The sequence below is a fragment of the Leptosomus discolor genome, chromosome 5 (assembly GCF_034619465.1).
Source record: "Leptosomus discolor isolate bLepDis1 chromosome 5, bLepDis1.hap2, whole genome shotgun sequence".
NCBI lineage: Eukaryota > Metazoa > Chordata > Aves > Leptosomiformes > Leptosomidae > Leptosomus > Leptosomus discolor.
In genome coordinates this window covers 18,412,507-18,436,728 of record NC_141395.1, presented here as the reverse complement: position 1 = coordinate 18,436,728, position 24,222 = coordinate 18,412,507, and the positions used below count along the sequence as shown (strand labels likewise).

General features: G+C 63.0%; 2 protein-coding genes across 4 annotated transcripts in view; both read right to left on the bottom strand.

Annotated features, from left to right (window-relative positions):
- Nucleotides 1–7,328: 7,328 nt before the first annotated feature.
- The window catches only part of ASIC4 (acid sensing ion channel subunit family member 4), a 62,854-nt gene continuing 45,960 nt past the window's right edge, over nt 7,329–24,222 (bottom strand). For 2 of the 3 annotated variants that reach the window (XM_086465323.1, XM_086465324.1), the window contains exons 2-10: nt 10,316–10,460; nt 10,022–10,149; nt 9,770–9,929; nt 9,273–9,329; nt 9,022–9,175; nt 8,541–8,632; nt 8,144–8,223; nt 7,705–7,809; nt 7,329–7,448 (exon numbers count right to left, since the gene is read on the bottom strand). In XM_086465323.1, the coding sequence (XP_086321449.1) occupies nt 7,329–7,448; nt 7,705–7,809; nt 8,144–8,223; nt 8,541–8,632; nt 9,022–9,175; nt 9,273–9,329; nt 9,770–9,929; nt 10,022–10,149; nt 10,316–10,460 (1,041 nt within the window). The remainder of the gene's footprint in view (nt 7,449–7,704; nt 7,810–8,143; nt 8,224–8,540; nt 8,633–9,021; nt 9,176–9,272; nt 9,330–9,769; nt 9,930–10,021; nt 10,150–10,315; nt 10,461–24,222) is intronic. The other variant, XM_086465325.1, reaches the window with a different exon arrangement.
- LOC147415456 (acid-sensing ion channel 1C-like) lies at nt 10,616–11,317 on the bottom strand. The gene has a single exon (XM_086465366.1). The coding sequence runs from the start codon at nt 11,315–11,317 to the stop codon at nt 10,616–10,618; it is 702 nt and encodes a 233-aa protein (XP_086321492.1).

The following is a 24,222-nucleotide window of genomic DNA, read 5'->3' as shown; positions in this document are numbered from 1 at the left end:
AATCATTAGGGCTAGACTTGCCCTCTCTGCATTGGTTTGACCCTTTTTTGGGCTGTTTTGCATCTTGGGGCTTCTCAGCATCTTGTGGTTTCCAGTTCTGTGTCGGGCAGAGCACTGTGGTCCTGCCTCAGACTGTTTCACCACCTGCAGCTCTCATTTGCAGTATAAGAAGTGAGGACTGTGTCCCCTGCCTGTGCTGCCTGCTCCAGGTTCTGCCTGCTCTTCCCACCAGCCCTTTGGCCATTACATTTTACTTGTTCGTGAAATGCGTATCAGAGAGACATCCCCAAGAAAATTAACTGAACCTACTCAGTGTTAGTTATCAAGGCTGTTAGTGCTCAGCAGAACTCATGGAAAGCCCCTGGGCCTTGTGGCATGCTTTCCCCAAAGATACCTCATTCATATATTCCTGCTCCAGTCTTCTTATCCATGGTGTAGGAGCGTATATGTTTAAATATAATTTTATTATATTTCAGACCATAACTGTTAGCTCGCTCTGAGTATTTCTATTTTTGATCTTCCCCGAGCATGTCCTTAATTCCCTTTAAATGTGAATCTGGGACAGAGGGAGCGAGGCGGATGCAGGTGCATCACAGATAGATTTCTCCTCTGAAAAGCAGACCTAGGAGTTGGATGTGATTAGGTTTTAGAAGAGTATCCAAAGGGTAATAAAGCAAACCGGCTTCAAATCAAATTGGCTGCAAAAAGAAACCCAGAATTGCCATTTAATTGTCGCAAGATGGTCTAGATAGAGTTGCTCTTGCCTCCTCGTTGCTGTTTGCCCAGACTGAGTTAGAGTTATTTGCATACCTAACGCTCCGCACTATCAACACCAGCGAACCACCCCCCTCCTTCCGCTCTGACATATGTACGAGCGAATGACAGTGCTCATGGCACTCCCAGTACTGTTATTGCTCCCTTTTAAAAGGAGCTGGCAGGATTTGAAGCTGCTTTGGTGTTTGCCAGGTTATTTGCAGCATCAAAACGTGCTGAAACCCAGGGGAAGGGTGCGCAAAACTTTGAGAAGGGGTTTGGTGATGGGAGCAGGCTGGCCTGCTTGGCCAGGGCCCAGAACAACCTTCCTGCACCTGGGTGAAGTAAATGGTCTCACTAGGCAATGGCAGAGACTGGTGACGATGGGACATGGGCACAACCACCCTCTGCTCACCCTCTGCCGGTGCAGGGCTGGCAGGTGCAGGCAGGGCACCAGACTGGGACGGTGACACTCATGAAAGAGGCAGGGAGGAGCATCCCTGGGTGCTGATGTGGGTGGCTGAGCAGACAGGGTCTTTCTGCAGTCCCTGTTCAGGTTTGACCACACAATGTGTGGATTTTCTACACAGACACGGTTGCAGAACCAGAGCAGCAACAGGGCAATTTCCCCAGCAGGGCAGGAGAAAACACCCGTCTGCTGCCTGTAGACTTCTGCTTCCCTTGAGAAAATTTTCTAAAAGTGTTACAGGCTCACCACAGCCTTCGAGAAGAGCAACACAAGTTCCTCTTGGGCAGTTTTTTGGAAGAGGGTGTGAAGGACTGGTTCAGAGCAAAGCACTCCGAACCATGAGAGGGGCTGGCTGGGTGCACTGGGGCTGGGCAGGCACCTGCCTCTCCTTCTTGCACCATGGCAAGGAAAGGGACTTAAACCAGGGAAAACCCAAGCTGCTGCTCTGCTGTTCTGCTCCCTCCCGCCCTAATTTGTTCCCCCGTGCAGTCATGCAGGCTCCTCTCTGCAAACGCAGCAGTGAGCCTGTGAGTGGGGAAGGCAAAACTTGCTTCTCTAGCCCTGCTTGGATCACTTTTGGCTGCATTAAGCCCCACGGCAGAGTTACTTCAGCCCCAGCGATGTTAATCAGCTTGATAGCTGACCTTTGGGAGGGTGTAGGAAGCAGGGCCGTGCGAGGAGAGGGCTGGAGGGCAAGGGAGGCGCAGTGCCCTTTTGTCCCTGTGCTTTCGTTGGGACGGGGCCAGCAGTGCCTCGCTGCCTGTCCCGCTCTGCCAGCCACAGAGCAGGACCCAACCCCAGCAAACGTTTCCTCCCGGCCGCAAGCGAAGGCAGGAGAAGCTGCTCTGCTTAAGGAGGAGCTGGCAGGGAGTAGCTGGGCTTTGCCTGCACCCAGTGCCCCAAGTCACAGCCCAACATGCCCCTCTGGAGGGTGTGGGGGGCTTTGGCCAGGGGCTTTTCTGGGGAAAATCAGAGCCTTTCAATGAAAAATGAAACAGCAAGTGTCTGTACGTGCAGGGCGGCTGCTGCGGTGTGTGCCTGCCTGTGGGGGGTTTCCCTGCACCGGGGTGTCAGTGCACCCAGCTATGCCCAGGGGACGTCCTGTCTGGGGACATAGAGCCCTGGCACTAGCAGATTGCAGGAGCCCGAAGCTCTGGGGATGGGGGGAGAGGCAGGCAGCTCAGTTGGATTTCGATTTTAATTGCCTCTTTGTTTTTTCCAGCCTGCTTGCCTGCTGTCAGGGGCCAAGCACTGGAAAGCGAGGGCTGTGTGTCCCCTGCCTGGCCCCACTGACGGGCCCCAACAGTCTGTTTTCCCAGCAAGGGGGGTCGTGGGGAAAAGGCCAGGAGCAAAGCAGCGAGCTTAGCACGCTCAGATCATCAGGAGATGCTGAGGGTGACTCCTTTCTCCAGCGCTGCCTGTCATCACCAGCATCTCTGGGCAGGAGGTGCTTGGGGAGGAGGTGACGGCAGCGAGGCCACGTTGCACTCTGGGGCTCACTTTCAGCCCCTCTGCTCCCAAGCTGGGTGGTTTGTTTTCTTTGAAACACACTTTTTCCCTGGGAAAAGCTGTAATTGTGGTGCGTGGCATGTTGAGAAGCACCCCAGGAGATACCCGTCCCATGGGCAGAAGGGATCCTTGCCAGCTGCTCCATCCTGGTGCCCCCTCCCCGGGGCCAGCACCGCATCCCACAGGAGCTGAGTCTGCTGGTGTTGTCACCTCCACTGTAACAGGAGCTGTCGCCACTGCAGCCCGTCCTGCCGTGGTCAGGTGTCTGGCGTTTGTCCAGAGGGCTGTGCTTGTTAAAACTAAGGGCCTCATTCACTCTAGTGGATCCCCTTCTAATTGTGCCCCAGCCTTTTCATGTGGCTCATTACAGGTGATTCAAGCAGCGCTGGGCTGAGCTGCTGTCGCTTTGCAGACCGGCAAGCCCCAGGTGGCAGAGGCCCCATTCCTGGGGAGGACCAAACACCCAGTGGCCCTTGGACAGGTGCAGTGTGGGAGGGGGCACCCAGGGGCCACAGTGCAGGGGTTTGGGGCTGGCCCTGGGCTGCTAAAGCTGGATCATCCCGCTGGTCCTCCTCAGCCCAGCGCCATCTGCACTGGGACACCAGGCACAGCAGAGGCAGGGGGGAATGCTGGGGTCACTTCACCTGCCTGACCTGTTTGGAGACAGCAGGAGACCCTGCAGGAGGTGTCATGTCTAGGTGCCACTGGGAAGTTGCCTAATTAAAGAACAGAGGCACTGAGAGCAACATATAAAAATAACTTTAAGTCAAGTCTTCGCCAGTTCAGCACCACAGTGGTCCTAGGACCTCTCCTGAGGCCACTTTGCCAGCAGCCTTGGGGAGCTGGAATGGGCTGTGCACGTGGCTCAGCCTTTGCTTGGCCATGCTTCTCTCACTGCTACTCCAAAATCACCTTTATTTTCTTGTGGGCGTAGGATCTGGCTTTGCAGGGTTTTTTCCGGTAAGCCGCTTGCCGGAGCTGGGAGGCGAGGCGCCGGAGCAACATCTCGGTGAGCATGGCGTAACACTGCACCCAGCCCCCGCCCTCCCTGCCCTCACCAGCCAGCACCACCACGACCTTCAGGTTTTGTATCAGAACCCGGGCCTTGCTCAGCATGTCCTGCAGCACCTCCAGCGCCACGTGCTGGGCTCACCACACGATCCTGCTCTCCTCCTCACTCAGCTCCTCCGACATGTCTTCACTGCGGAGCAGGAGGCAGCATGAGCTCCCAGTCACAGCCTTAGTGTGGATGAAGGTGGCTCCATGGTGGGACGTCCTGGAGGGGCAGATGGGTCAGGACCCAGTGGCAGGGACAGCCTGGTCCCAAAATAACCCAAAGGGACCCAATCTTCTTACCAGACGATGAAAAGATGAGGATGTAGCTATTTCCCTGTTTTTCCCTTTAGGACTCACCCCCCCGTGCTTCCCGAGCAGGGTGTGGTGTGAGCTGTGGGATGGGGTCCTGTGTCTCAGCTGCACCCAGTTAACTTGGGCATCTTGCTGGTTTAGAGGGAAACCTGTGGTGCCCAGTGCTGGCAGCCTCCACCGTAAGGCCAGACCCTGTCTCCTGCACTGTCCCTTCTGTGCTGCAGGGTAGCTGGTGGGTGGAGAAAGGTCTGCAGAAAGCAGGAGGTGGAGGAGCACCTCTGCTGGGAAAAGCCTCCTTTGCCCCCACCCAACCTCTGCCTCCCCTGTTTCGGTTTCACCCCGCACCCCTCGCCCACAGCACTCATAGGGGTCCTGCTGGAGGTCCCCCTGCAGCACAGCTGATGGTTCCCCTGGTGTCTCACCTGCGCTGTGCCCCTGGACGGGGGGATGGGGCCCGTGGCCTGCAGCGGGTGCCGGAGGAGCAGGCAGCTGCTGGCACCGTGCTGGCGATCCTGTGCGAGGGCAGCGCTGGCACAAGCACCAGCCTCTAGGTGATAGGGGCTGTGCCCGGCACTGGTAACCAGCATGGGAGCGGAGCGGCTGCTGGTACCACGGGGGCACACTCCATGCGCAAGCGGGTCTTGCATGGGGTCCTGGGTGTTGGCAGGGGTGCAGGGTGCTGCTCCGGCACAGGGTGTCCATGAGCACCCCCAAAGGCACCTGCAGCCCATGTTCCTGCCTCCCCATCTTCCCCTCCCCCTACAGCAGCCGCGGGGGGGGGCGCTCAGGAGCCCATCCTCCCCACACCACCTTCCCCAGGGCTGGTAGAGCCTGGTGGAGTGCTGGTGGGGTGCCCACCCTGCCCGAGGTGGCGATTTGAGGGCCGGTGTATGGCTCTGGCAGTTTCTGCTGCTGGTGCCCAGCAGGCAACCGCTGCACCTCTGCCACAAGCCAGGGCTCAAAGAGCGGGGCAGCGGGCAGGGTTTTCTGCGGGCAGCAATGCAGAGATGCTCGCCTTTGGGCGACCCAGCATGCTGGCTCTCACAGTGCCCAGCACAAGGATGCAGGGCTGTAAAGTGCTTCCTGGGTCCCACCGCCACCTCCCGCCGGGGAGCTGCCCAACCCCTCCGCGCCCCCCAGCCCTGCCTGCTGCCCCCAGCCCTCGCAGGTGGCTCCAGACCTACTTGTGCCTCTTTATTAGGGAGCATTTGTACATTTATAAAAGTGACACACATCTCTCACGTTCACCAGCACGAGGGCTTTCGTGCTGGCCCTCCCACCATGGTGCCCATGCCCACCCCGCTCAGGGCTCGCTGCTCCCACTGGCAGGGAGGGAGCCATATCCTGCACCCCCCCTGCCCGCCGCAGGAGACCTTGGTGCAGGGCCGGCTGCCATGGCCGTGGTGCGGCCCTGGGTGCACGTGTGGCACTTCTGGGGACACTCCTGCTTGCAGGTGGGTGTGGGGGAACCCCGTGGGGGAACCCCATGGGCAGCTGGCGCAGGGTGCCCTGGAGGGACTCGTTGGGGAGCACTGCTGTGCCTGCTCTGCCAGGAGGCTTGCTGTGTGTCCCCCCCATGCAGTGGGACACAGGACACCACTCAGCCAGGTGCTTGCACGGGTGGGGAACATGCTTCCACATGGTGCATATTTTGGGGGGCCATTGGCTGGTGCTCTGGTCCCTGCCCTGCATCTCCCACGTGTGGGGCCTCGGGGGCTGCGAGGATGATGGTTCCTCCTGCACCTATGGCTTTGGCCACGGAGCGGCATGGCCGTGTTCCGTCTGTGGGTACTGGGGATGGGGACCAAACCGGCAGGGCCAGGTGCCACCTGGCTCAACCACAGCCTCCCCCAGAGGTCCCAAATTCCTGCCCTGGGGTGCCCCTCTCTGCCGTGTGTGTGTGTGTTGAGGGGGGCTTTGCCAGCCCGCCCCCCCTCCTGAGATATTTTGGGGCGGTGTGCCCTGCGCTGGTGTCTGCTACAATGGAGGAGGAGGAGGCAATGCCTGACAGGACAGGGGGAGTGCTGTGGGTCCTGCCGTGGGTCCTGCCATCTCGGGGCAGGCAGGAGGGCTGTGGGTGCTGGTCCTGGCCGAAGCTCAGGCCGGCAGGTCGGACCGTGGCTGTCTGGGCGGTGCTGGGCACAGGGCACCCTCTTAACCATGTACAGTCTGGGGGAGGCACAGCAGGTGCTCAGCACCCGAGGGGTGGGAGCATGGCAAGGGGTACGTGCACGGTGCAAAAGAGCAGCGACAGGCAGGGGAGCGAGGGCAGGACCCCCTGCACCGCCTGGGCTGTGCCGGGCAGCTGCACCAAGGGGGGAGCTGCTTTGGGCAATACCTGGGCAAGGAGAGGATGGGGAGGGCTGGGGGGGGGGGGCACGGTGGACTGGAGACAGGAGAGGGAGAAGGCAGTAGGTTTGCAGTGCCGCAATGACCGGGGACTATCTGGGGCCGACAATGGAGTGGAGGGGGGTCACAGTGCAGGGGTCTGGCTGGGAACAGTGACTGGGGGGGGGGGGGGGGGGGGGGGCTGCAGTCCTGGCAGGCTGCAGGAGGTTGGGGAAGGGTGGGCAGATGTTTGGGGTGGTGTCACAGTGGTGGTGGTGCCAGGGGTCAGGGTGGTGCCATGCAGGTGTGGCTGCAGGTGGGATGTCCCTGGGCTGGCCGGGGGGGCCGTGCTGCTCAGAAGGGTGCCCTGCAGCGCTGCCCTGCCCTTCAGCAGGAAGGTGGGGGGGTGGTGGTCCCTGGGCAGGGGGAGAAGCTGTTCCAGGCACATCTTTCTCCTGGGGGGAGGGACCGTGCAGGGCAGAGATCCCCACCCAAGAGGCATCAGCAGGGAAGGGCTCGGAGGGGCTCACAGGAACCTCAGTTTACCTCCTGCATGCTCTGCATCACCAGGGCCCCTCTGCCCTGCACCCCGCTGCTCCCCCAAACCCCCCTGGCACGCCCGTCCCCCTCCACACCTGGGGGATGTGTGCTTGAAACGGGGCTGATCCCGCGTGCCAGGGGGCAAGCGGAGGGGACGGGCAAAAGGGCTGGGGTCCACTCCGGTGCCAGTGCCGAGGAAACCCCAGTGGCATCACCAGGGGCGAACGGCATGGCCGGTCCTGGCAGTGGGGTGGGGGAGGTGGGGGCCTGCGCCCACCGCACCCGGTGCTGTGGTCCTTCTCCACGCAGACGTTGGGAAGGGGGGTGGCAGGGGGCTGCCCCCCCCCAGTCCCAAGCTGGCCTAGCAGGCGAAGTCCTCGAAGACGCCCTGGTGAGGGTAGTGGTGGCGGTGGTGGTGGTTGGGCAGGATGCCCGCGTTGTAGGCACCCTCCACGTGCCGGCCCAGCGTCTCACAGGGGCTCTGTGGGGATGGCAGTCAGTGGGGTGGGCACACACCCCGTGCACCCTGCCCCTCCTGCCCCCCTGCCCAGCACAGCCCATCCCCAGGAGCCCCCCTGGGGGCATCCAGCTCCCTGCCACCCAGCCTGAGGGAGCCCTGCTGCCCCTTGTGCTGTCCATCACTCTTGGGATGACATCCCTTCCCCCTGGGGTGGGGGCAGATGCTGCCCAGGCCCTGCCCTCATAGACCCCTGGGCAGCCCACCCTCCCGGGGGTACCTGGTCCTTGAGCTCCTCCAGTCCCAGTGTGGCGATGCTGCCTGAAGGCTTCTTCAGGGGTGGCTTGGAGCGGCGCAGGACCCGGCTCACCCTGTCCCGGATCACCTGGGTGCAGATGGGGGAGTCAGCCCTGGACCCACATGTGTGGGCACCTTGGTCTGCATGGACCTGCCACCTGCTCCCCTGCCTGCCTGGGGAGCACAGGGCTGACAGTGGGGACAGCACCTCTGCCTGCCACCCTCCCCATCCTCGAGTCACCAAGGGATGCTGGGGGGGCCCATCCTCCTCCCACTGCCTGCTGCTGGGCATTCCTCGATTTGGGGGCTGTATTAGCCCTCTGGAGTGTTCATACACAGCACCCCCTCCCGGGGATCCCTGCCCCTGCTCTGCATCTCGCCCTCTCCCACCACCAAGACATAGCCCCGAAGGCTCAGCACACCTCGTAGACATAGTCCAGGATCTCCAGGATGGTGAGGATGCTGGCACCGATGAACAGGCCCATCTGCCCCCCGATGTCTCCTGGGGAGGAGGAGGGAAAGATGGTCACCGGGAGATGCTGTGCAGCCTGCTGGGAGTCTGGGGTGGGCCAGCGGGGCTGCAGGCAGTGCCAGGGCTGCTGGACAGAGGGGGACAACGCAGTCACGGGGCCAGGAGCAGGCAGGACAGAGGGAGCAGGGGACATGTGGGACAGGTGATGGCCAACAGCATGCCACCCTTCAGCCAGTCTGCAGCCAGCTCCTGCCATGTGTGTCCCTCCCCAACTGGCCCCATGTCCTCCCAGGGCTGGGACCCAAGCTCCGCGCCTCAGTGTCCAACAGGAAGGTGGGGGGAGTCACCAAGTAGCCCAGCAAGGTCGTATGCTTTCTTCTGCTCAATGGCCTCATAGTTGAGCGCCTCGAAGAAGATGTCCAGCACCAGAAAGTTCTCCCTGTGGGGACACCATAGTGCTCAGCAAGGAAGGCTGGTCACTGACCCTCCCACCACTACTCCCACTAAACCTCCCCTGTCCCCCAGCCCTCCAGCTCCCAGGCTCCCACGGCCCTCTTGAGTTATTCAGGCTGGTGCGGTGGGGACATGGATGGGGCACGTCCCAGGCGAGGAGGGACCATGGGGTGGGGAGATGCCGGCAGCAGGGCTGGGAGGACATGGATGGGTCGGAGAGATGCTCTAGTGGCAGCCACCCCTGGGCAGAGGAAGCTGCAGGGACTGTGCATACCAGGACCCACTCCCCACACATTGCCAGGAGTGTAATGGGGGTTCCCCAGGTCCCCAGTCCCCTGCCCATGCCCCTGGCACACCCCAGCACCAACAACTCACCGGATGTAGGTCTCATTCTTGTTGTACTTGCGGGCGAGGTAGCGCGCCGAGCCCTTGTTGGGGATGCGCACCATGGAGATCTCCTTGCCATAGCGCGTCAGGTTGCACGGCGTGGGGCAGCTGCAGCGCTCCTGGCTGTCCTCCACCGCTGCGTCTGGGGGCATGCACCCATTGGCATGGCTGCACCCCGCCCCGGCCCCCTCCCTAGCACCCGGCTGGCCCCCCAGCCGCCCACCCGCTGCTGAACCTACCCAGCGTGTGGTCAGCACACTCGATGTACACGTTGGGGGAGCAGATGGACTCATTGCCTGTGGAGAAGCAGCTGGTCATGGGGGACAGGAGCTTGGCCTGCTTCTGCCCCACACCCTCGACTCACTCCCCTAAAAGCAGTGGGCAGGGGTGACCCTTGGGTGCAGAGGGGATGGGGACGGGTGACTCGGCTGCAGGTTAGCTGGGGCAAGGATGGCCCCTGCGTACAAGGCAGACAGGGAAGGGGCTGACCTGAGGTGTAAGGAGGGTAGGACAGGGGCTAACCCAGAGTGCGGAGAGGATGGGGTGGTCCTTGGGTGCAGAGGGATGGGGCAAGGGACACCCTTAGGTGCAGAGGGAGGGAGCAGGGTGGTACCCTTGGGTGCAGAGGGATGAGGTGGGTGTGATCCCTGGGTGCAGGCTGGAGGGGGCTGGTGCAGCCCCAGGCAGTACTGTCGGGGCAGCAGGGTGCCCCCATACCTTCATGTGTCCCCCTCACCTGGCATATGGACCATGCGGCAGTGGCAGCTCCTCACCACGGCCTCTTTCTCACACTGCAGGCGGCAGGCAGCGATGCTGTAGGTGTCGTAGCCGGGCAGTGTCTGCTCCCCCTGCACGTTGGCCCGGCAGTTCCCCCATGGCTGTGGTAGGTAGGTGAGCTGCCGGGGCAAGAGGGGCATGGCTGCAGGGCCGTGTCAGGCTGGGTGCCCACAGGCACCTCCCTGGGGGGCTGCAGGGCATCCTGCCTTACCCGCTGCTCCTGGCAGGACACGAAGGTCTGGAAGCCGGGCGAGACACCAAAGCCCAGCTGATGGATGTAGGGTGGCTCATCCTGGCTGTGGATCTGGACCCGGATGCCAGCTTCAAATGACGTCTCGTCTGCGGGAGAAGGGCAGGACCTGCATTCACCCAGCACCTGCACCCTGGAGCCCAGCACCCCCCTGGTGCCCCGCTTGACCCATAGCCCCCCCCAGGGTGCCCTACTTGCCCAGCAGCCCTCCCTCCCAGCAACCCTTACCCGTGCCCCCACCACAGCCCCACTCACTGGTCTCTCTCCAGATGGGCAGGTACTCTTCCTGCTGGATGTCCAGCATGATCTCCAGCCCATTGCCCATGCCACCCTGGCGGGTCACTCGTGGGTTCCTCCGGTCCCCATTGAAGGTGTAGCACTTACCGTAGCGTGTGTAGACCTGGGGAGGAGAAAGGAGAGGAGGGTGAAGGAGCAGGCATGGATCTGGAAGGGAATTCTGCAAGCAGGATGAGGTCCAGAGACCTCCTTCCAATCCCATGGAGGTGCTGGAAGCAGGGAACAGTCTGGCATGGCCCTTGGAAGGGGCCTCCCCCCTCATGCTGCCACCCCTCCACCCTTGCTGGGGGGTGTGTGTGAAGCATCACTTCCAGCACCCATGGAGCAGCCCATCCATCCTGCCCCAGCCAGATGGGGACTCACGGGGGCAAAGTGCTGGGGGCCGCAGCGCTCTCCCCGAAAGCGGCACTCCATCAGCATGTCCTCGATCTGGTGACCCAGGCGATGGAAGAAGCTCTGCATGGTGCGCTCGGAGCGGCGGGGTGGCAAGAAGCGCGAGTAGTTGGCGAGACGTGTCAGCCACGCACGCTGGTCCTCCTCCAGCACGGCCAGCATCTCGGGCACCAGCGAGTGGTTCTCCCAGGCCAGCCCCAGCCACTGCCCCACCGAGTAGAGGTCAGGCTTGGTGAGGCGCAGGAAGCGTGCCCGGTTAGGGTTGCAGAGGGTGACAGCCGGAAAGCGGAGCTGAGGAGCCCAGGCAAGGCGTGCCCGAGTGTGCACGGGGTGCGAGAGCAGATGGTGGAGGCGATCGGTGGCACCGGTGGCCAGCAGCCCGGCGGAGGCCAGGAAGGCCAGGCTCCAGAGCAGGCGGCGCAGCCGGGACTGTGGCCGGGTGCACATGTAGTGCAGCCCAGGAATCCTGGTGGCTCGCAGGATGCCAACGGCGAGCTGGGCAGCACCGCCGTCCCGAGCCGCTGCCAGGGCTTCCCTGTCCCTGCAGCAGGCAAGGGGCAGCGGCATGGCTGCAGGAAGGGCGGCTCCTCTGGAAAGTGGGGTGCAGGCTGCTCCTGAGGCTGACCAGGGTTCCCGATCCTCTCAAGGGAGCTCTGCCTCCTGGGAGGCTTTTGCTTTACGCCTTCCTGGAGGCGAACGAACGTAGCAGGCGCCTTCCTGAGCTGCTCCGGTGACGGGCAAGGGGAGGGAGAGGAGGGGGCTGCTGCAAACACACGCCTTCCCCCAACCTCCATTCGGGAATGGAAAATTCCTCCCCGAGCCAGTCTGGGACATGGGTGGGAGGGGGGGTTGTTGCATTACCCCAGCCTGGGTGAACTTGCAGCCTGCAGTGCCCCAGCATGGTGGGCACCAGTGTCCAGATGGTGATGCTCTGTCCCAGCCACCCTGCGTGAGCCCCATGCCCCGAGGATGCTGGACCGCAGCTCATCCCCTGCCCTGGCATTGCAGTCTCCCCTAGGTCCCCGCCTGGACCCCCAGGGTCCCCAGCTGCAGCTGCTCTGGGGCTAGAGGCCCCACAGAGGCAGGGCAGTGCCAGGCCTGGGGGTGCCATCGCCTCCTGCCAGCGCTGCTCGGGACATGTGTGCCTTGGTCCCCAATGCTGCACCCTGGTATCCCCCACCCTGGAGCTGGGGACTCCAGTGGATCTGGGCCCCGTGGGGCAGGAGAAGTGGGGCCGTAGGGGAGGAGGAGTGGAGCCGTGGGGCAGGAGGCTGCGTGGGAGCCCACCTGAGCCCGGCGGGTGCTTTGAAGTGACGGGTGAGGCTGTGATCAGAGCGCAGCAGCGGCGGCGGGGGGTGTCTCTGCACCAGGCTGTCAGCACGGCTGGCGGGGCCCCGACAACCTGTCAGGGTGCCTTCAAAGCTCAGCACCGCGCTCCCTGGCAGCCTCTCATCTCCTGCTGCCGTCGCTCCCAGGCACCCGCCTGGTGCTGGCTGGCCTCAGGGGGTCCCACAGCCTCGGGACGAGCCAGGGCTGTCGTGCCCCCCGTGAAGGGCAGCATCCTTGCTGCTCCACGGCAGCTGGGGCATGTGGAGGGCCATGACAGAGGGGACTGGAAAGTGGGGAGCTCCCGCTCTCCTCAGCAGTGACTCCCAGCACCATCCGTGCTGCCTGCCCTGCTGCCTGAGCAAGGCATGGCTCCGTAGCCATCCATCCCGGGGACCCGGCCAGGATCCGAGTTGGCAGCCCGGTGACAGGCGCAGGAGGATGCCAGGCAGGTCAGGAACGGGGCTCGGCCTCGGGGAATGGAACGGGCGCCCGGGGAGGTGAGCAGAGGTGGCGGGCAGCAGCATCTCCCGTGCTCAGGGGGCGGCAGGGCACTTCCCTCCCGCCCCACCTCCGCTGCGCTCCCTGCCCCGCAGCAGGGAAAAGCCCAGCCTAAAGGGACCAGCTCTGGCCGGGGCCGGGCCCCCCGGTACCCCGGCAGCAGGGTGGGCGGCCCGGAGGGGCCGAGCTCCGGCAGGGGGCAGCAGGGCCCCACGTTTGGGTGCGGAACGCCGGCCACCGCGGGGCACCCACCCTCCCCAGCACCTGTTCGTCCAGCCCAGCCCGGCTTGGGCAGAGCCGAGCAAGGCAGGATTGGGCCCCCCCCGCCCAGCCCCCAGCCGCCCCTCCCCGGCTCCCCTCGTAATCCCACCCCCGGGTCCCGCCGCGGCCCAGCGCAGGCAGGGGCGGGCAGCACCCCAGCCCCGCCGACGGCGGCGTTGGCCGGGCAGCAGCGGGGAGCAGCCGGTCCCACCGTGTGCCCCGGGGGCAGGACGGTCTCCACCGCACCCCGCCATGGGGTGCCAGGGCTGCTGCTCGCTTTGCCGGAGGAGCAAACGCGCTAGCGGGGCCGCAGTGCTCCCCTGGGACAGAGCTCGGCTCCCTGGGGACACAAAGGCAAGCCTGGGGAGCAGCTCTTGTCACCCACACGGCCCCATGCCCCAGAGTTGTCACCGGTCCTGGCACCATCCACTACGCCGGTGCGAGCAGCAGCACTGCTGTGGGTTCCCTGCTCTCTGCACCCTCGGGACCAGCCCAGTGGGTCACCCCACCTCACACTGACCTGTCCTCTCCAGCCTGCGTGTCCCTGCATCATCCCCGGGACACGGCTCAGCACACACACACCCACACACAACCCACCCCCACCCCCCCCCCCCCCCCATCTGCGCGGGGCTGCTCGAGCTGGCTCGGCTCCTTGCTGAGATTTATTGTGGCTCCGAGAGCCGGAGGCTGCCAGCCTGATACCATCAGCCCCTTGCACACCAGGGCAGCTTTTATATTAGTTTTCTTTAAACGGAGGATGAGCTTCCTAGGCTGGAGGAAATGTCATTTCTGTGAACGCTTCCATCTCATGTCAGTTCAGACATCTCCGGGCAGCATCGCAATCACCCTGGAGCGGGGTGAGGGATGGGGATGGGATGCAGAGGCTGGGGCATGTGGGGACAGGCAGCTCGGGGACAGTGACCAGTGTTGGGCAGGGCTGGAGGAGAAGGTCCAGCGGTGGTGATGGCCTTGTTCCCTGTCCCCTGCAGCCCCAGGCAGGCAGGCATGGTTGCAGGGGTGCACGGGGAGGGCAGGGGTGCCCATGGCGCCCAGCTGAGTTACTCACTTGTCGGCTGCCAGGGTGCTGAGGCCAGCTGTGAAATCGCGCTGGCGAGAGCACAGCATCGTCCTGAAGGGCTTTGCCTTTCCAGCACGACAAACCCAATTAGATAACAGGGAGCGTGTGAGGAGGAGGAGGAGGAGGAAGGGGAGAGGAGAGCCTGCCTACACTGGGAACATGATTTCCTCCCCGCAGCTGACCCAGAAAAGAGCCTTGCAGGACTGGAGTACACGTGTCCAGCTGGGGATGGCACCTGGGGCACAGGCCCCCAGGCGCCCTGTTCTGCTCGCTGGGCACCCATGGGTACCGCAGCCTTGGGACTGGGGTGGCAGGATTCCTGCACTGTGTGCCAGTCTGCCCGCTCAGCTGCCGCAGGACGGCATCCCCGCGCCACGCTCACGTGCAGGGGAGACCCCATTAGGGAGGTAATTTCTCAACATGATTCCTCATTTCCCTGCTCTCTGCCGTGGAGACACGCTGACCTTGACAGAAATAGCTGCTTGCGCCTCAGCAGGCAGATCCCAATCAGATATCTCTGGGGGCCCTGGCATCCTCCTCGCCACCCCACACAGCTCTGGGGCCCCTCAAGTCCCTTCCTTTCCCCTGGGGCTCGCTGTCCTGCCCCTCTGCTGCAGGGAGCCCCATGGGAGCAAGGTGCTGGCCTCCAGCATCCTCACCCTGGCTCATACCAGCCCACCCACGAGCATTGGGGGCACAAGGACCAGCCCCACGCACCCCCCGTCCCCCATCCCCACTGCTGCCAGTCCTTTGTGCCAGCCTCTGGCTGATCCCAGCTGACGCAGGTATTTCCGCGGCTTACATGGCTCCCCACGGTATTTAGCCTCTGGAAGACGACGTTAAACATTGCAAGCAGCGACAAATCCTGATTGCTCCGAGGAGACAAGAGGCCGTGCTAAGCTTCCAGCCAAACATTTTCATGGGAGGAAAACGAGCTACAGCACATGCAGCTCCCACGGGTCCTGCTCCTGCACTCCTGGGGCACCCAGCCCCACTCCCATGTCCCCTTGGGGACATCCAGCCCTGCTCCCACACCCCTGCTGGAACACACAGCCCTGATTCCACATCCCCACTGAGACACACAGCTGGCAGGCAGGCCGTGGGCATGGGCACACCACGCAGGAATGAACACCCCAGCACAGAGACACCCCTGAGAAGTCATCACTGGGGCATGATGGGGGTAGGGACAGGGATGGGAAGACACTGGAGTGCTGCCCAGAGATGCCAGTCCAGCGGTAACCTTGAGGGTGATCTCCAGGTACCCCAGCCCAGAGAGCATTGCAACTGCCCAGGATATGAGATCTGCTTGGATTCAGCAATTTCAGCTCATTTCAAGCCCGGGCAGGGCTGTGGTATAAAGGAAAGCAGCCTCCAAAATTGGAAATGCTGCTTCCCGAGTGAGTGCAGAGAGCTGAAGGTACAGGGATGTTCCTGGCCAGGAGACAGGGCATGGGAGCTGGGGCCAAACTGGGATGACACTGGTAGAACTGGGGCAATGGCACACCCATGCACACTTCCCCTTGCTCTGCTCCTGCCCCCCACCGTGGTCATCACGCTCCGCGGAGCCCAGCTCTGCTGGAGCCCCTCACCATGCCCCCAGCCCCCCTGTGGCAGCCCCCCACCGCATCCCCAGCTGCCTGCTCCCCCCGCACAGCACGGACAGGCCCCTCCTGGGTGCCCCGGGAGGGAAGCCACAGCGCTGACGCCAGCATTGCAACTGCCCGGGATATGAGATCCGCTTGGATTCAGCAATTTCAGCTCATTTCAAGCCCGATTCTGCAGCAATTTTCTGAGCCAGTGGGATGTTTTCTCCTCTGCAAACGTCCCCTCTCACGCACGGTCGCACCATTTCCTTTCCCCGCTCCCAGGAGGGGTTAGGGAACAGTGCCAGTTTGGCTCAACCCTAGATCCAGCACAACCATCTCCCACACCAGTAGCCCTTTGGTGCAGCCCCCTGCCCCATGCATAGCTGCAGGGACGGCTCCTGCAGGGTGCAGCCCTACTTGTGGGGGCCAGGGCTCCCATCTCCATGGGGCACCGGGCTCTCCAGCCTCTGTTCAGGCAGAGCAGGTCACCTTTGGCCCTGAGCAGCGCACACCAGTGCTGGGCTTGGCTTCTTGTTTCTCCTGTCCTGCGAAGGGCCAAGCTCTGGAGCATTCTCTGCTGTGCCTCGACCTGCTTCCCCAGGAGGAGGGAGAGCAGCAGGGTGGCAGGGGGGCTGGGGGATGCTGTGGACACACCCTGGAGGGACTGGGACCCCTCCTGCCACCACAGATGTGCCTCTCTTTGTGCCACAGGCCAGCCTGTGCCAGCTGAGCCCCCTTGGCCAAGCCTGAGCTAGCAGCGGAGACGTGGGCACATGGGGCCTGCAGAGCCCCTCTCGTGCCAAGTAGACTCGTTGCTGGAATATCAAGTGCTCAGCTGTGCCGTGGGCTGCGCTGCCAGCCGGGCAGAGCAGCGGGAGGCACCCGAGACCCAGCACTGGGCAGGGTGAGCAGGTCACTGCCTGGCTGCTGCATCGGGGCCAGCGTGCAGCCCAGTGCCCCCCAGGAGCGGGCAGGATCCCGACCAGGGCTCTCTGCTCCTGTTTGGGATGCAATGCATAGCAGAGGGATGCACCATGTGCACAAGCAAGGACACCGTCCCAGCGCATCTGCCCCGATGCTGCCAGTGACATCAGTAAAGCGGAGGGACATTGGTACCATCCTGCTTTCAGGAGCAGCATCTATGACAGCACACCCATATTCATGTGCCAGGAAAGGACCTCTCCTTGCAAGCCATCACCCCAGGAGTCCTGCACTGACCAAGCCAGCAGCCAGAGGGGGCCGTGCTGCTGGTGCAACATGGAGCCAGGGTGGCTGTGACACAGAGACGAGGGGCTGGGGACCTCAGGTCCTCACCTCTTGGCCCCACTGCGCAGGCACGGCAGTGCACAGCTGCCTCCGGTAGCAAAGCAAGTGCCATTTCAAAGTTGTGCTTTCCCCTCCCACTGCTCTTGGGGGGAATTCGTCCCAGAATGTCACTCGTCTCCTCATTTCCAACCTAAATTTATTCATGGCCAGTTTGTACCATTTGTTCTCGTGCCAGCATTGTCCCTTAGCTTAAATAGCTCTCTTCCCTCCCTTGTGTTTACTCCGTTGATGTATTTATAAACAGCAATCCCATCCCCTCGCAGCCTCCAGCCTGCCAGCCCACACGTGCCAATCGCCAATCATTCCTGGTTTCCTCTCCCAATTCAGGCTCCATTCGCCTGCACTGTCTGGCTTCCCAGCACAGCATCTGCTCCAGCTCCCCAGCAGCTTCCTCAGCCCTGGCTGCCCAGGGCTCACACACTGCTCCAGCAAGGTCCCTGGCCCATGCAGACACATCATTCTGCTCTCTCCATCCCACAGGAGCCATGGAGCAGCATCCCTCCCAGCTTAGGACCGCTGCCCTGGCTGGGGTTACCCTCCTTCCCTCGGATCTCCCGGTTGGCTTCTGCTTTCATACGGTTTGCTTGCACTAAGCACTTTAAAGCATCCACCACAAGGGTCACCTGGGCAGGTGAAGGAGCCACCACCAGGGGAATGGCAGAAGATGAAGTGCTGGGGCTTCTGGGAGGGCGGGAGGCATGCTGCAGTGCAGGGCAGGGGTGCAGAGAGGCAGGAGGGCAGGGGCTGGGGAAGCCCAATTCAGCCTGTCAGCAGCCAGCAAACCCCTCTGAGATGCTGAGCGTGCTGCCTACCCTGGTCCCTCCCTAAGCATGAGGGTCAGATGCTGGGACTGCAGGAGGTTTCTGCTCCACTTTTCTGCCTCCTGCCTCCCCTGGGAGGGAGAAGGGGAAAAACGCAGGGCAGAGCCAGGAGGTGCTCAGGGTCCTCATAGGAAAGATGCACTAAAGTTGCACCCCCAAACATGCCTGAGCAAGCTTGCCGAGCTGCTAACAGGCTCCCTGGCCTGGGTTTGGGCTGTGCTGAGCAGCAATCCTGCCGTCACTCTGTGCACCCTCCGGCGCTTTCTAACCGGCTTCCCATCCTCACCGCGGCCCCCCTCCCCGCGCTGGGCAGGCTGCCTCTGGGCACGCAGCACAGCATGCTAGGGATAAGCGCTGGGATGGGCTGCAGCTTACCCTCGCTGCTGCAAACCCAACAAAACACGCACACACACACACACAAAGCAATAATTATGGTTTTGAGTAGCGGGCTCCTCTTGGCAGCTGGAGGAGACCCAGTGCCACGTACAGTGCTGTGCAAACACAGCCGCTCTGTGCCACTTGTTCCCAAGGCCGGGAAGGATCCCCAGTCCTGTGGTTTCACGCAGAGATGGAGCACTCAACCCATCCATCCTGCAAGCTGAAGAAAGCGGGGAACACCAAGGATACCCGAAAATGGGGTACGCAGGGTCCCTGGGGCTCCTTTGTGGAGCTCAGGAAGCCTCTGCCCTCTGGCTGGTGTCACCCCGCAGTGACCCCAGCGCTGCAGGACGTCCCCTGCCCTGCAGGTACATCAGTGCCTCTGCACGCTGCTGCTTGGGCGCTGGTGGCTTTGGCTGAGAGACGGCAGCAGACCCCGGGTGCCACCGGCCCTGCCTGGCTCCCCGTCGCATGCCGGGGCACTGCGGGGAGGCAGCGCGCAGCACCGCAGTCCCCGCTGCCGCCCTGCCCGGTGCAGGCAGCGCCGTCCCTGGGGACCGCTTCTCTTTGAAAGCCGCCGTGCAGGGAGCGCCGCGCCGCCCGTCCCCAAAGGGTTAACAAGCAATTTCCTTTGCTGACAGCTCGGAGACCGTTCTCTATCGACTGCGGGAGAATAAGAGGGGAGAAGCAGCGAGATAAAAAGGCAGCAGAGCTGGCACCGCCTGCTTAATCCCAGCGTTTAATCTGCTGGGGCAGCGCAGGCAGCCTTATCTCGCCGTCCTTCTGCTGCTCCATCTCATTACCGCTCCCACGGCTGCGCGGGCCGCGGCGCCCGGAGATGTGAGAGCTGAGCCGGGGAGCGCTGGCCCGGGGCAGCGGCTGCTGCCAGCCCGCCTCGCCCGGCAGCCTCCGCCGGGCCCGCCGCGCTGGGGGCTCAGCCGGCACCCCGCGCCGGGCACGCACCCGCACCCCGCGCCGGGCACACACCAGCACCCCAAGCCTGGCACACACCGGCACCCCGCAGCTGGCACACACCAGCACCCCACACTTGGCACATACCAGCACCCCACGCCTGGCACACACGTGTGTTACCGGCTGCCCAGTCAGAGCGGGGTGGCTGCATGGGGAGACACACACACACACAAACATGTGCACACGGACTGCATCCATGGAGCTTACTGTCTCATACGTGGCGCTGCTCACGCCTGGCGCTGTCACACAGCCTCGGGGACATGTGCCAGTGTCACACGCGCACACACACATTCCCCGGCCTTTGCCCCCAGACGCGAGCTCTGGTGGTCCAGCCTGCGCAACGCCCGTGTGCCCGTGGGCGGAGGGAGGATGCAGGGCTCCGTGGGACGGTGCGTGGGGGACACAGCAGAGCCAGGACAGCAGGCAGGGCAACGCCACCTCGCCCTGCATGTCCCCTCCCTCCATCCTCACCGATCCAGGTGCTCCCCTGCCGGGTGCCAGACCAGCTCCACTCTGCTCATCCCACTAGGCACACCGCGGCCAATGTCGCTGGGTCACCACCGGCCTGGCCCTGGCAGCTCCCGCAGCCGCAGGGCAGGGGTGGGCAGGAGGGGAGCGGGGGCTGCCTCCCGGGAGCCGGCAGGTGCCGGCATAGACACGGTCCCTCCAGCCGCGGCATTTATCTGTAAATCCGCAGCGCTGACACGGTGCAGATGAAGCCTCCGCGCTAGCCGGGTTGTCACGGCTGCCTACGGATGGGTTTACACTGATAAGATTTATTGTCACCCTGGCTGAGGTGCTGCCAGCGCCTCACTGCCTGCTCCTTTTGCAAGGCTGTGCTGCCTGCCCGGGGGTGCCGTGAGAGCCATGAGTGTCACCTCTCCGAGCGGCTGCTGGCAGAGCGGGTCCCCGGACGGGAGGAGAGCCGGACACGACCCCCTGCTCCGCAATGCCAGGGCTGCTGGGTCCCCTGCCCACCCTCACGCAGCCTCTCACCATCGCAGTGGGATGCGGGGGGATGCTGGTCCCTGAGCCGGACCAGGCTGAGCAGAGCACACATCTGTGCTGCCAGAGATTTGCTGACAGCGCTGGCAGCGCGGCTCCTGTCACAGCTCGGCGGCTTCGCAGCTCTCCTGCACGGTGCGAGGCGGCTGGGGCTCACGGGGCTGCCGGGGCGGCCGTGTGTGGAGCCACCGCAGGCAGGATACCCTTGGCAGGGAGCGGGGGGAAGCCCCCAACCTGCAGCCTGACCCCATCAGGGTGGCTGTGGGAGCCAGGGCCTTATGCACCCCCTGCCCCCGGGTGACATGGGGTGGGCAGGAATACCCAAAAAGGGGAATTTGGCTCTAAGGCACCCTGCTCTGTCCTCACCCACACCCTGCTGCCTGCCCCCTCCCCGGCTCCCCAGCACTGATTTCCCTGGGGCCAGCAGGGATTGCCCTGAGCCACCTGGTGCAGACAGGCAGGGGCTGAACAAGGCTAAATCCCTGAGCAGCGGGAGGGGGAGCCGCCTGCCACATCCCCCGCCCCGTCCCCAATGTCACCGCATAAGCCCTGCACAGCTCCCCCACCACCCTGCTCCATCCCGGCTCCTGCCTCTTCCCCTTCTCCCATCCAGCCGCTGACCTCCCGACGACGCTGCGGACTCCGCTGTCCCCACCAACATAAAACTGATCCCAGCATGTCAGAAACGAAGGTAACAACACGCAAACAAACAGCCTGAGCCCTGGCTGCACCCTTCTCCCCAGGACCAGCTCAGGGGGGCACTGGGGCGGGGGCGCCCGTCGGGGTGACGGTGTAACCCATCAGCACATCGAGAGCCCGAGTGAAGTGGGGTGATCACAGCCCAGCTGGAAAGGGCTCGTTAATAGCTGAGCCCTTTTAGTAGAGATTAGGGAGCTGCGCGGCTTTGATCTTTGATTGCCAATTTGCATCTTGAAGGCGCTGGGACCTCATCCAGCCTCAGTGCAACCCTTTGTGGTTATCTCGTGGCTAATGGATTTGTTCTTAATGCTGGAGCGTGCAGGCTAAAGGCTGATTAAACCCTCTCCGCGGCACTAAATCAATGGAACAAACATGATAGGGGTTGGCTTTCCCCAGCCTGCGCACTCTTGAGCGGAGGGGCTGATCGACAGAGCCCCCGCATCCCGGCACTGGCAGGGGCTCCCTCCTTGGGGCTGCCTGGCAGGGGAGGAGGCATGGGCACTGGTGGGCAGGGACAACCCTGCAGCCCAAATCCCCATATCCTTGTACACTTATCCTCTGCTCGCCATGCAGGTGGCAATGGGCTGGGGGGTCTCAGGACTCCCAGGATGTGTGCACCTTCTGGATGTTTGGGCCACATAGCCCTCGTGCTGGTCCTTGGTGTCTGCAGGAGCACCCCAGTCCTCCGCTGGCTCCTCTTGGTTCCCAGGGCTTGCTATGAAAGCAGGGACATGTCCTGGCAGGGATGGGATGGGACAACCTGCCCCTGCAGCTGGGAGATTTCTTCCTCCTCCTCATGCCTCCTTTGCCTCCCACACACCAGGGAGCAGGACTGGCAGCTCCCATCTCCTCTGTCCTTCAGACTGTCTCCCCTTCCCCCTGCCTGGAGTCAGGACCATGTGCTGCCTGCAGCAGCCCATACATCACGTGCTGTGAGCAGCAGTATCTGTACACGCTTGCCATGATGCCCGCGGTCTTCACTGCATGCCCAGCTGCAGGAAAATGCAATTCCCACTGCATCTGCAGGCAGCATTAGCAGAGGGGACAAACTGCACTCTGCACACCCATGCCCCAGGAACATGTGGCCCCTCATCCTACCCACTGCCTGGGCTGGGCGCCTGGGGATGGAAGCTGAGAACCTGAGATGGGCAGGACTAAGGTTTTGGGGACTAGGAGCTGTGGGGAAGGGGGATGAGTGGCTGTGAGTCGGGAAGAGATGGGCTGAGAGTATTTTGCATTCTTTGCTTTTTGCAGGGCTCATGGCACCACCCCGTATGCTTCCAGGGCAGAGCTGCCTACAGGTCTGGTGGCATTTGAGTGACAGGACCCCTGAGCAGGGACCCTCCTCCAGGACCCAAGCTGCCTGTGGCAGAGGATGAGACATGAGCTGCAACACAGTGGAAGTCAGACCAGTGCTTTGCTGGGAACCAGTCCATGGGGAGAAGGTGCTGGGAGCAGCCCATTCCAGGCTTGGTCCTGGCGAGCAGCGGCTGTGTCAGCGGCATCGGGGCTGCCACACAGCACGGAGCCGGCAGGATCACACACCAAGATTCCCATCTGCAAACCTCGCTATTGAATCATCTCCCCTCTGCCAATATTTGCCAAGTGTGGGAGATAAAGTGGCTACAAAAGTCATCGGTGCTGGCATTTCAATCCGCCCGGGCTGGCGGCAGTGGGGCAGCTGGGTGGGACGTCTCAGTCCCCCAAGCCCCCTGCCTCAGCTCCTGGCTCCGGCCGGCTGAGCAGGCCCTGTGCCTTGCCTGCAGCAGCGTGGAAGAGAGCCAGGACCCCTCTGTGCTGCTGCACAGCACCTCTGCCTGTCTGGGATGGATGCTCCTGCCACAGGCACTTCTGCCAGTGCCACCCTGCCCTGGGCATCAGTACAGCCCCCCGCTCCTGCCCTCACCCCCACCTCTGCACCAGGACAGCCAACTCCAGTTGGTCAGCATCTACCCTGCAACCCTCAACACAGCACCAACCCACCCCCTCCAGTGTGAGCCATCCCCTCCATGTCACCCCAGTGTCCCCAGCTACAACTGCCCTGCCCTGCCTGCACCACGCTGCCCCCTCTCTCCCTTGCCACAGGCTGCCAGCGCAGTCTGTGCGGCCATTCCTGAGCAGGTGAGGCAGGACATGATGTTGAGATACAGCTCCTGGAGGAGAAGCCCAGAGTGTTATCAGCCTGGGGAGTTAATTAAGGTCATGTCAGGTGATAAGGAAACAGGATGTCAGAGCGGCAGCAGCGCAGGGGGGGTCAGAGGGAAGAACATCCTCTGAAAAGCAACTCCACTGAGATGTGATCAGCCAGGTACTCGGGGACAGAGTGGCTGTCACAGCCACATGCATGGGGGCTCCAAGGATGGCACCACACATGTTGGACCCACATCCAGCATGGGATGTGGCGGGATGGAGATTGAGATGGGACAGGATGGGATGGAGATTGAGATGGGGATAGTGATGGGATGGGGCTCGACAGGGGGCCCAGCTGTGATGTGCCATGCCTGGGTAGGGAGAGCTGGCTGAGCAGCCCTGATTATCCGCTCCTGTCCTCATGCAGGAACGACGTGCCTGGTGCAACCAGCACAGTGCCAGCAGGGCAGGAATCACTGTGAACCTCTGCCCATAATTAGCACATGTAATTGCAGACACTGTCTGATTAGCAGGACCTCAGAGCCGGGCACGCCAGGCTGTTTGACAGCGCTCGCACTGCTCCTGTCTCGGACTGTTCGCCTCCCTGTTCAGTGATGGCTTCACCCCCGCAGGCTGGGCAGTGCCATGGGGCTGGGAGAGCCAGGCTGGCCTGGCACGGCACAGCATGGTGCACAGCAGAGTGAGGGAGCAGGCTGGGGAGCCAGGGGACACACATAGGGAACAGACCGCCAGTGTGTCCCATCTCGCCTGTGCAAGCAGCTGCAGCACCCGGTGCCCTGCCTGGCCAGGAGGGAGCTGAGCCGCTGGGACATAATTAATACTTGCATCAATCTCGGCTGGATTTGCATAGTGCTCTCGGTCCCGTGCTGCCCGGGAAGGCGCTCTGCTCCGTGCCCTTCTTGGGGGCAGCAGCAGCAGATGCTGGGCTGGCCCTGCCTCCTCCATAGGGGTCACAGCCCCAGCGTGGCCCCTGGCTTGCCCCCATGTGCACCCTAGTCCTCCTCACCCCACTCCCCCCTGCAGCAGGGGCACCCGTGGGCCCCTGCCCTGCCCTGCTCCAGCTGCTGGAGTGTTGAAGACAGATGGAGACGCTTGCTTCTGCCACCCGGTCCCTCCCGCCCTCCTCCAGCTGTGAGGAAATAGCGTGGACGGCAGCTTGGGAATGAAGGGCATGGCATGGTTTGGGGAGAAAAGGGGGGCGGCCGAGCTGGCAACACCCCCCTGCAGCCAGGAGGCACGGCGGTGCCCACCTCTGCATGCCCAGGATGGAGTATGAGGTCCATGGGCAGTGTCCCCGGCCAGTGCCTGCTCTACTGGGGCACCCAGCTCCCTTCTGCCCCTACCCTGCTCCCCTGGCCCAAGTAAGTT

What these genes read in the sequence shown, in the direction of transcription:
- LOC147415456 (XM_086465366.1), bottom strand. Translation starts at nt 11,317, where the DNA reads ATGCCGCTGCCCCTTGCCTGCTGCAGGGACAGGGAAGCCCTGGCAGCG.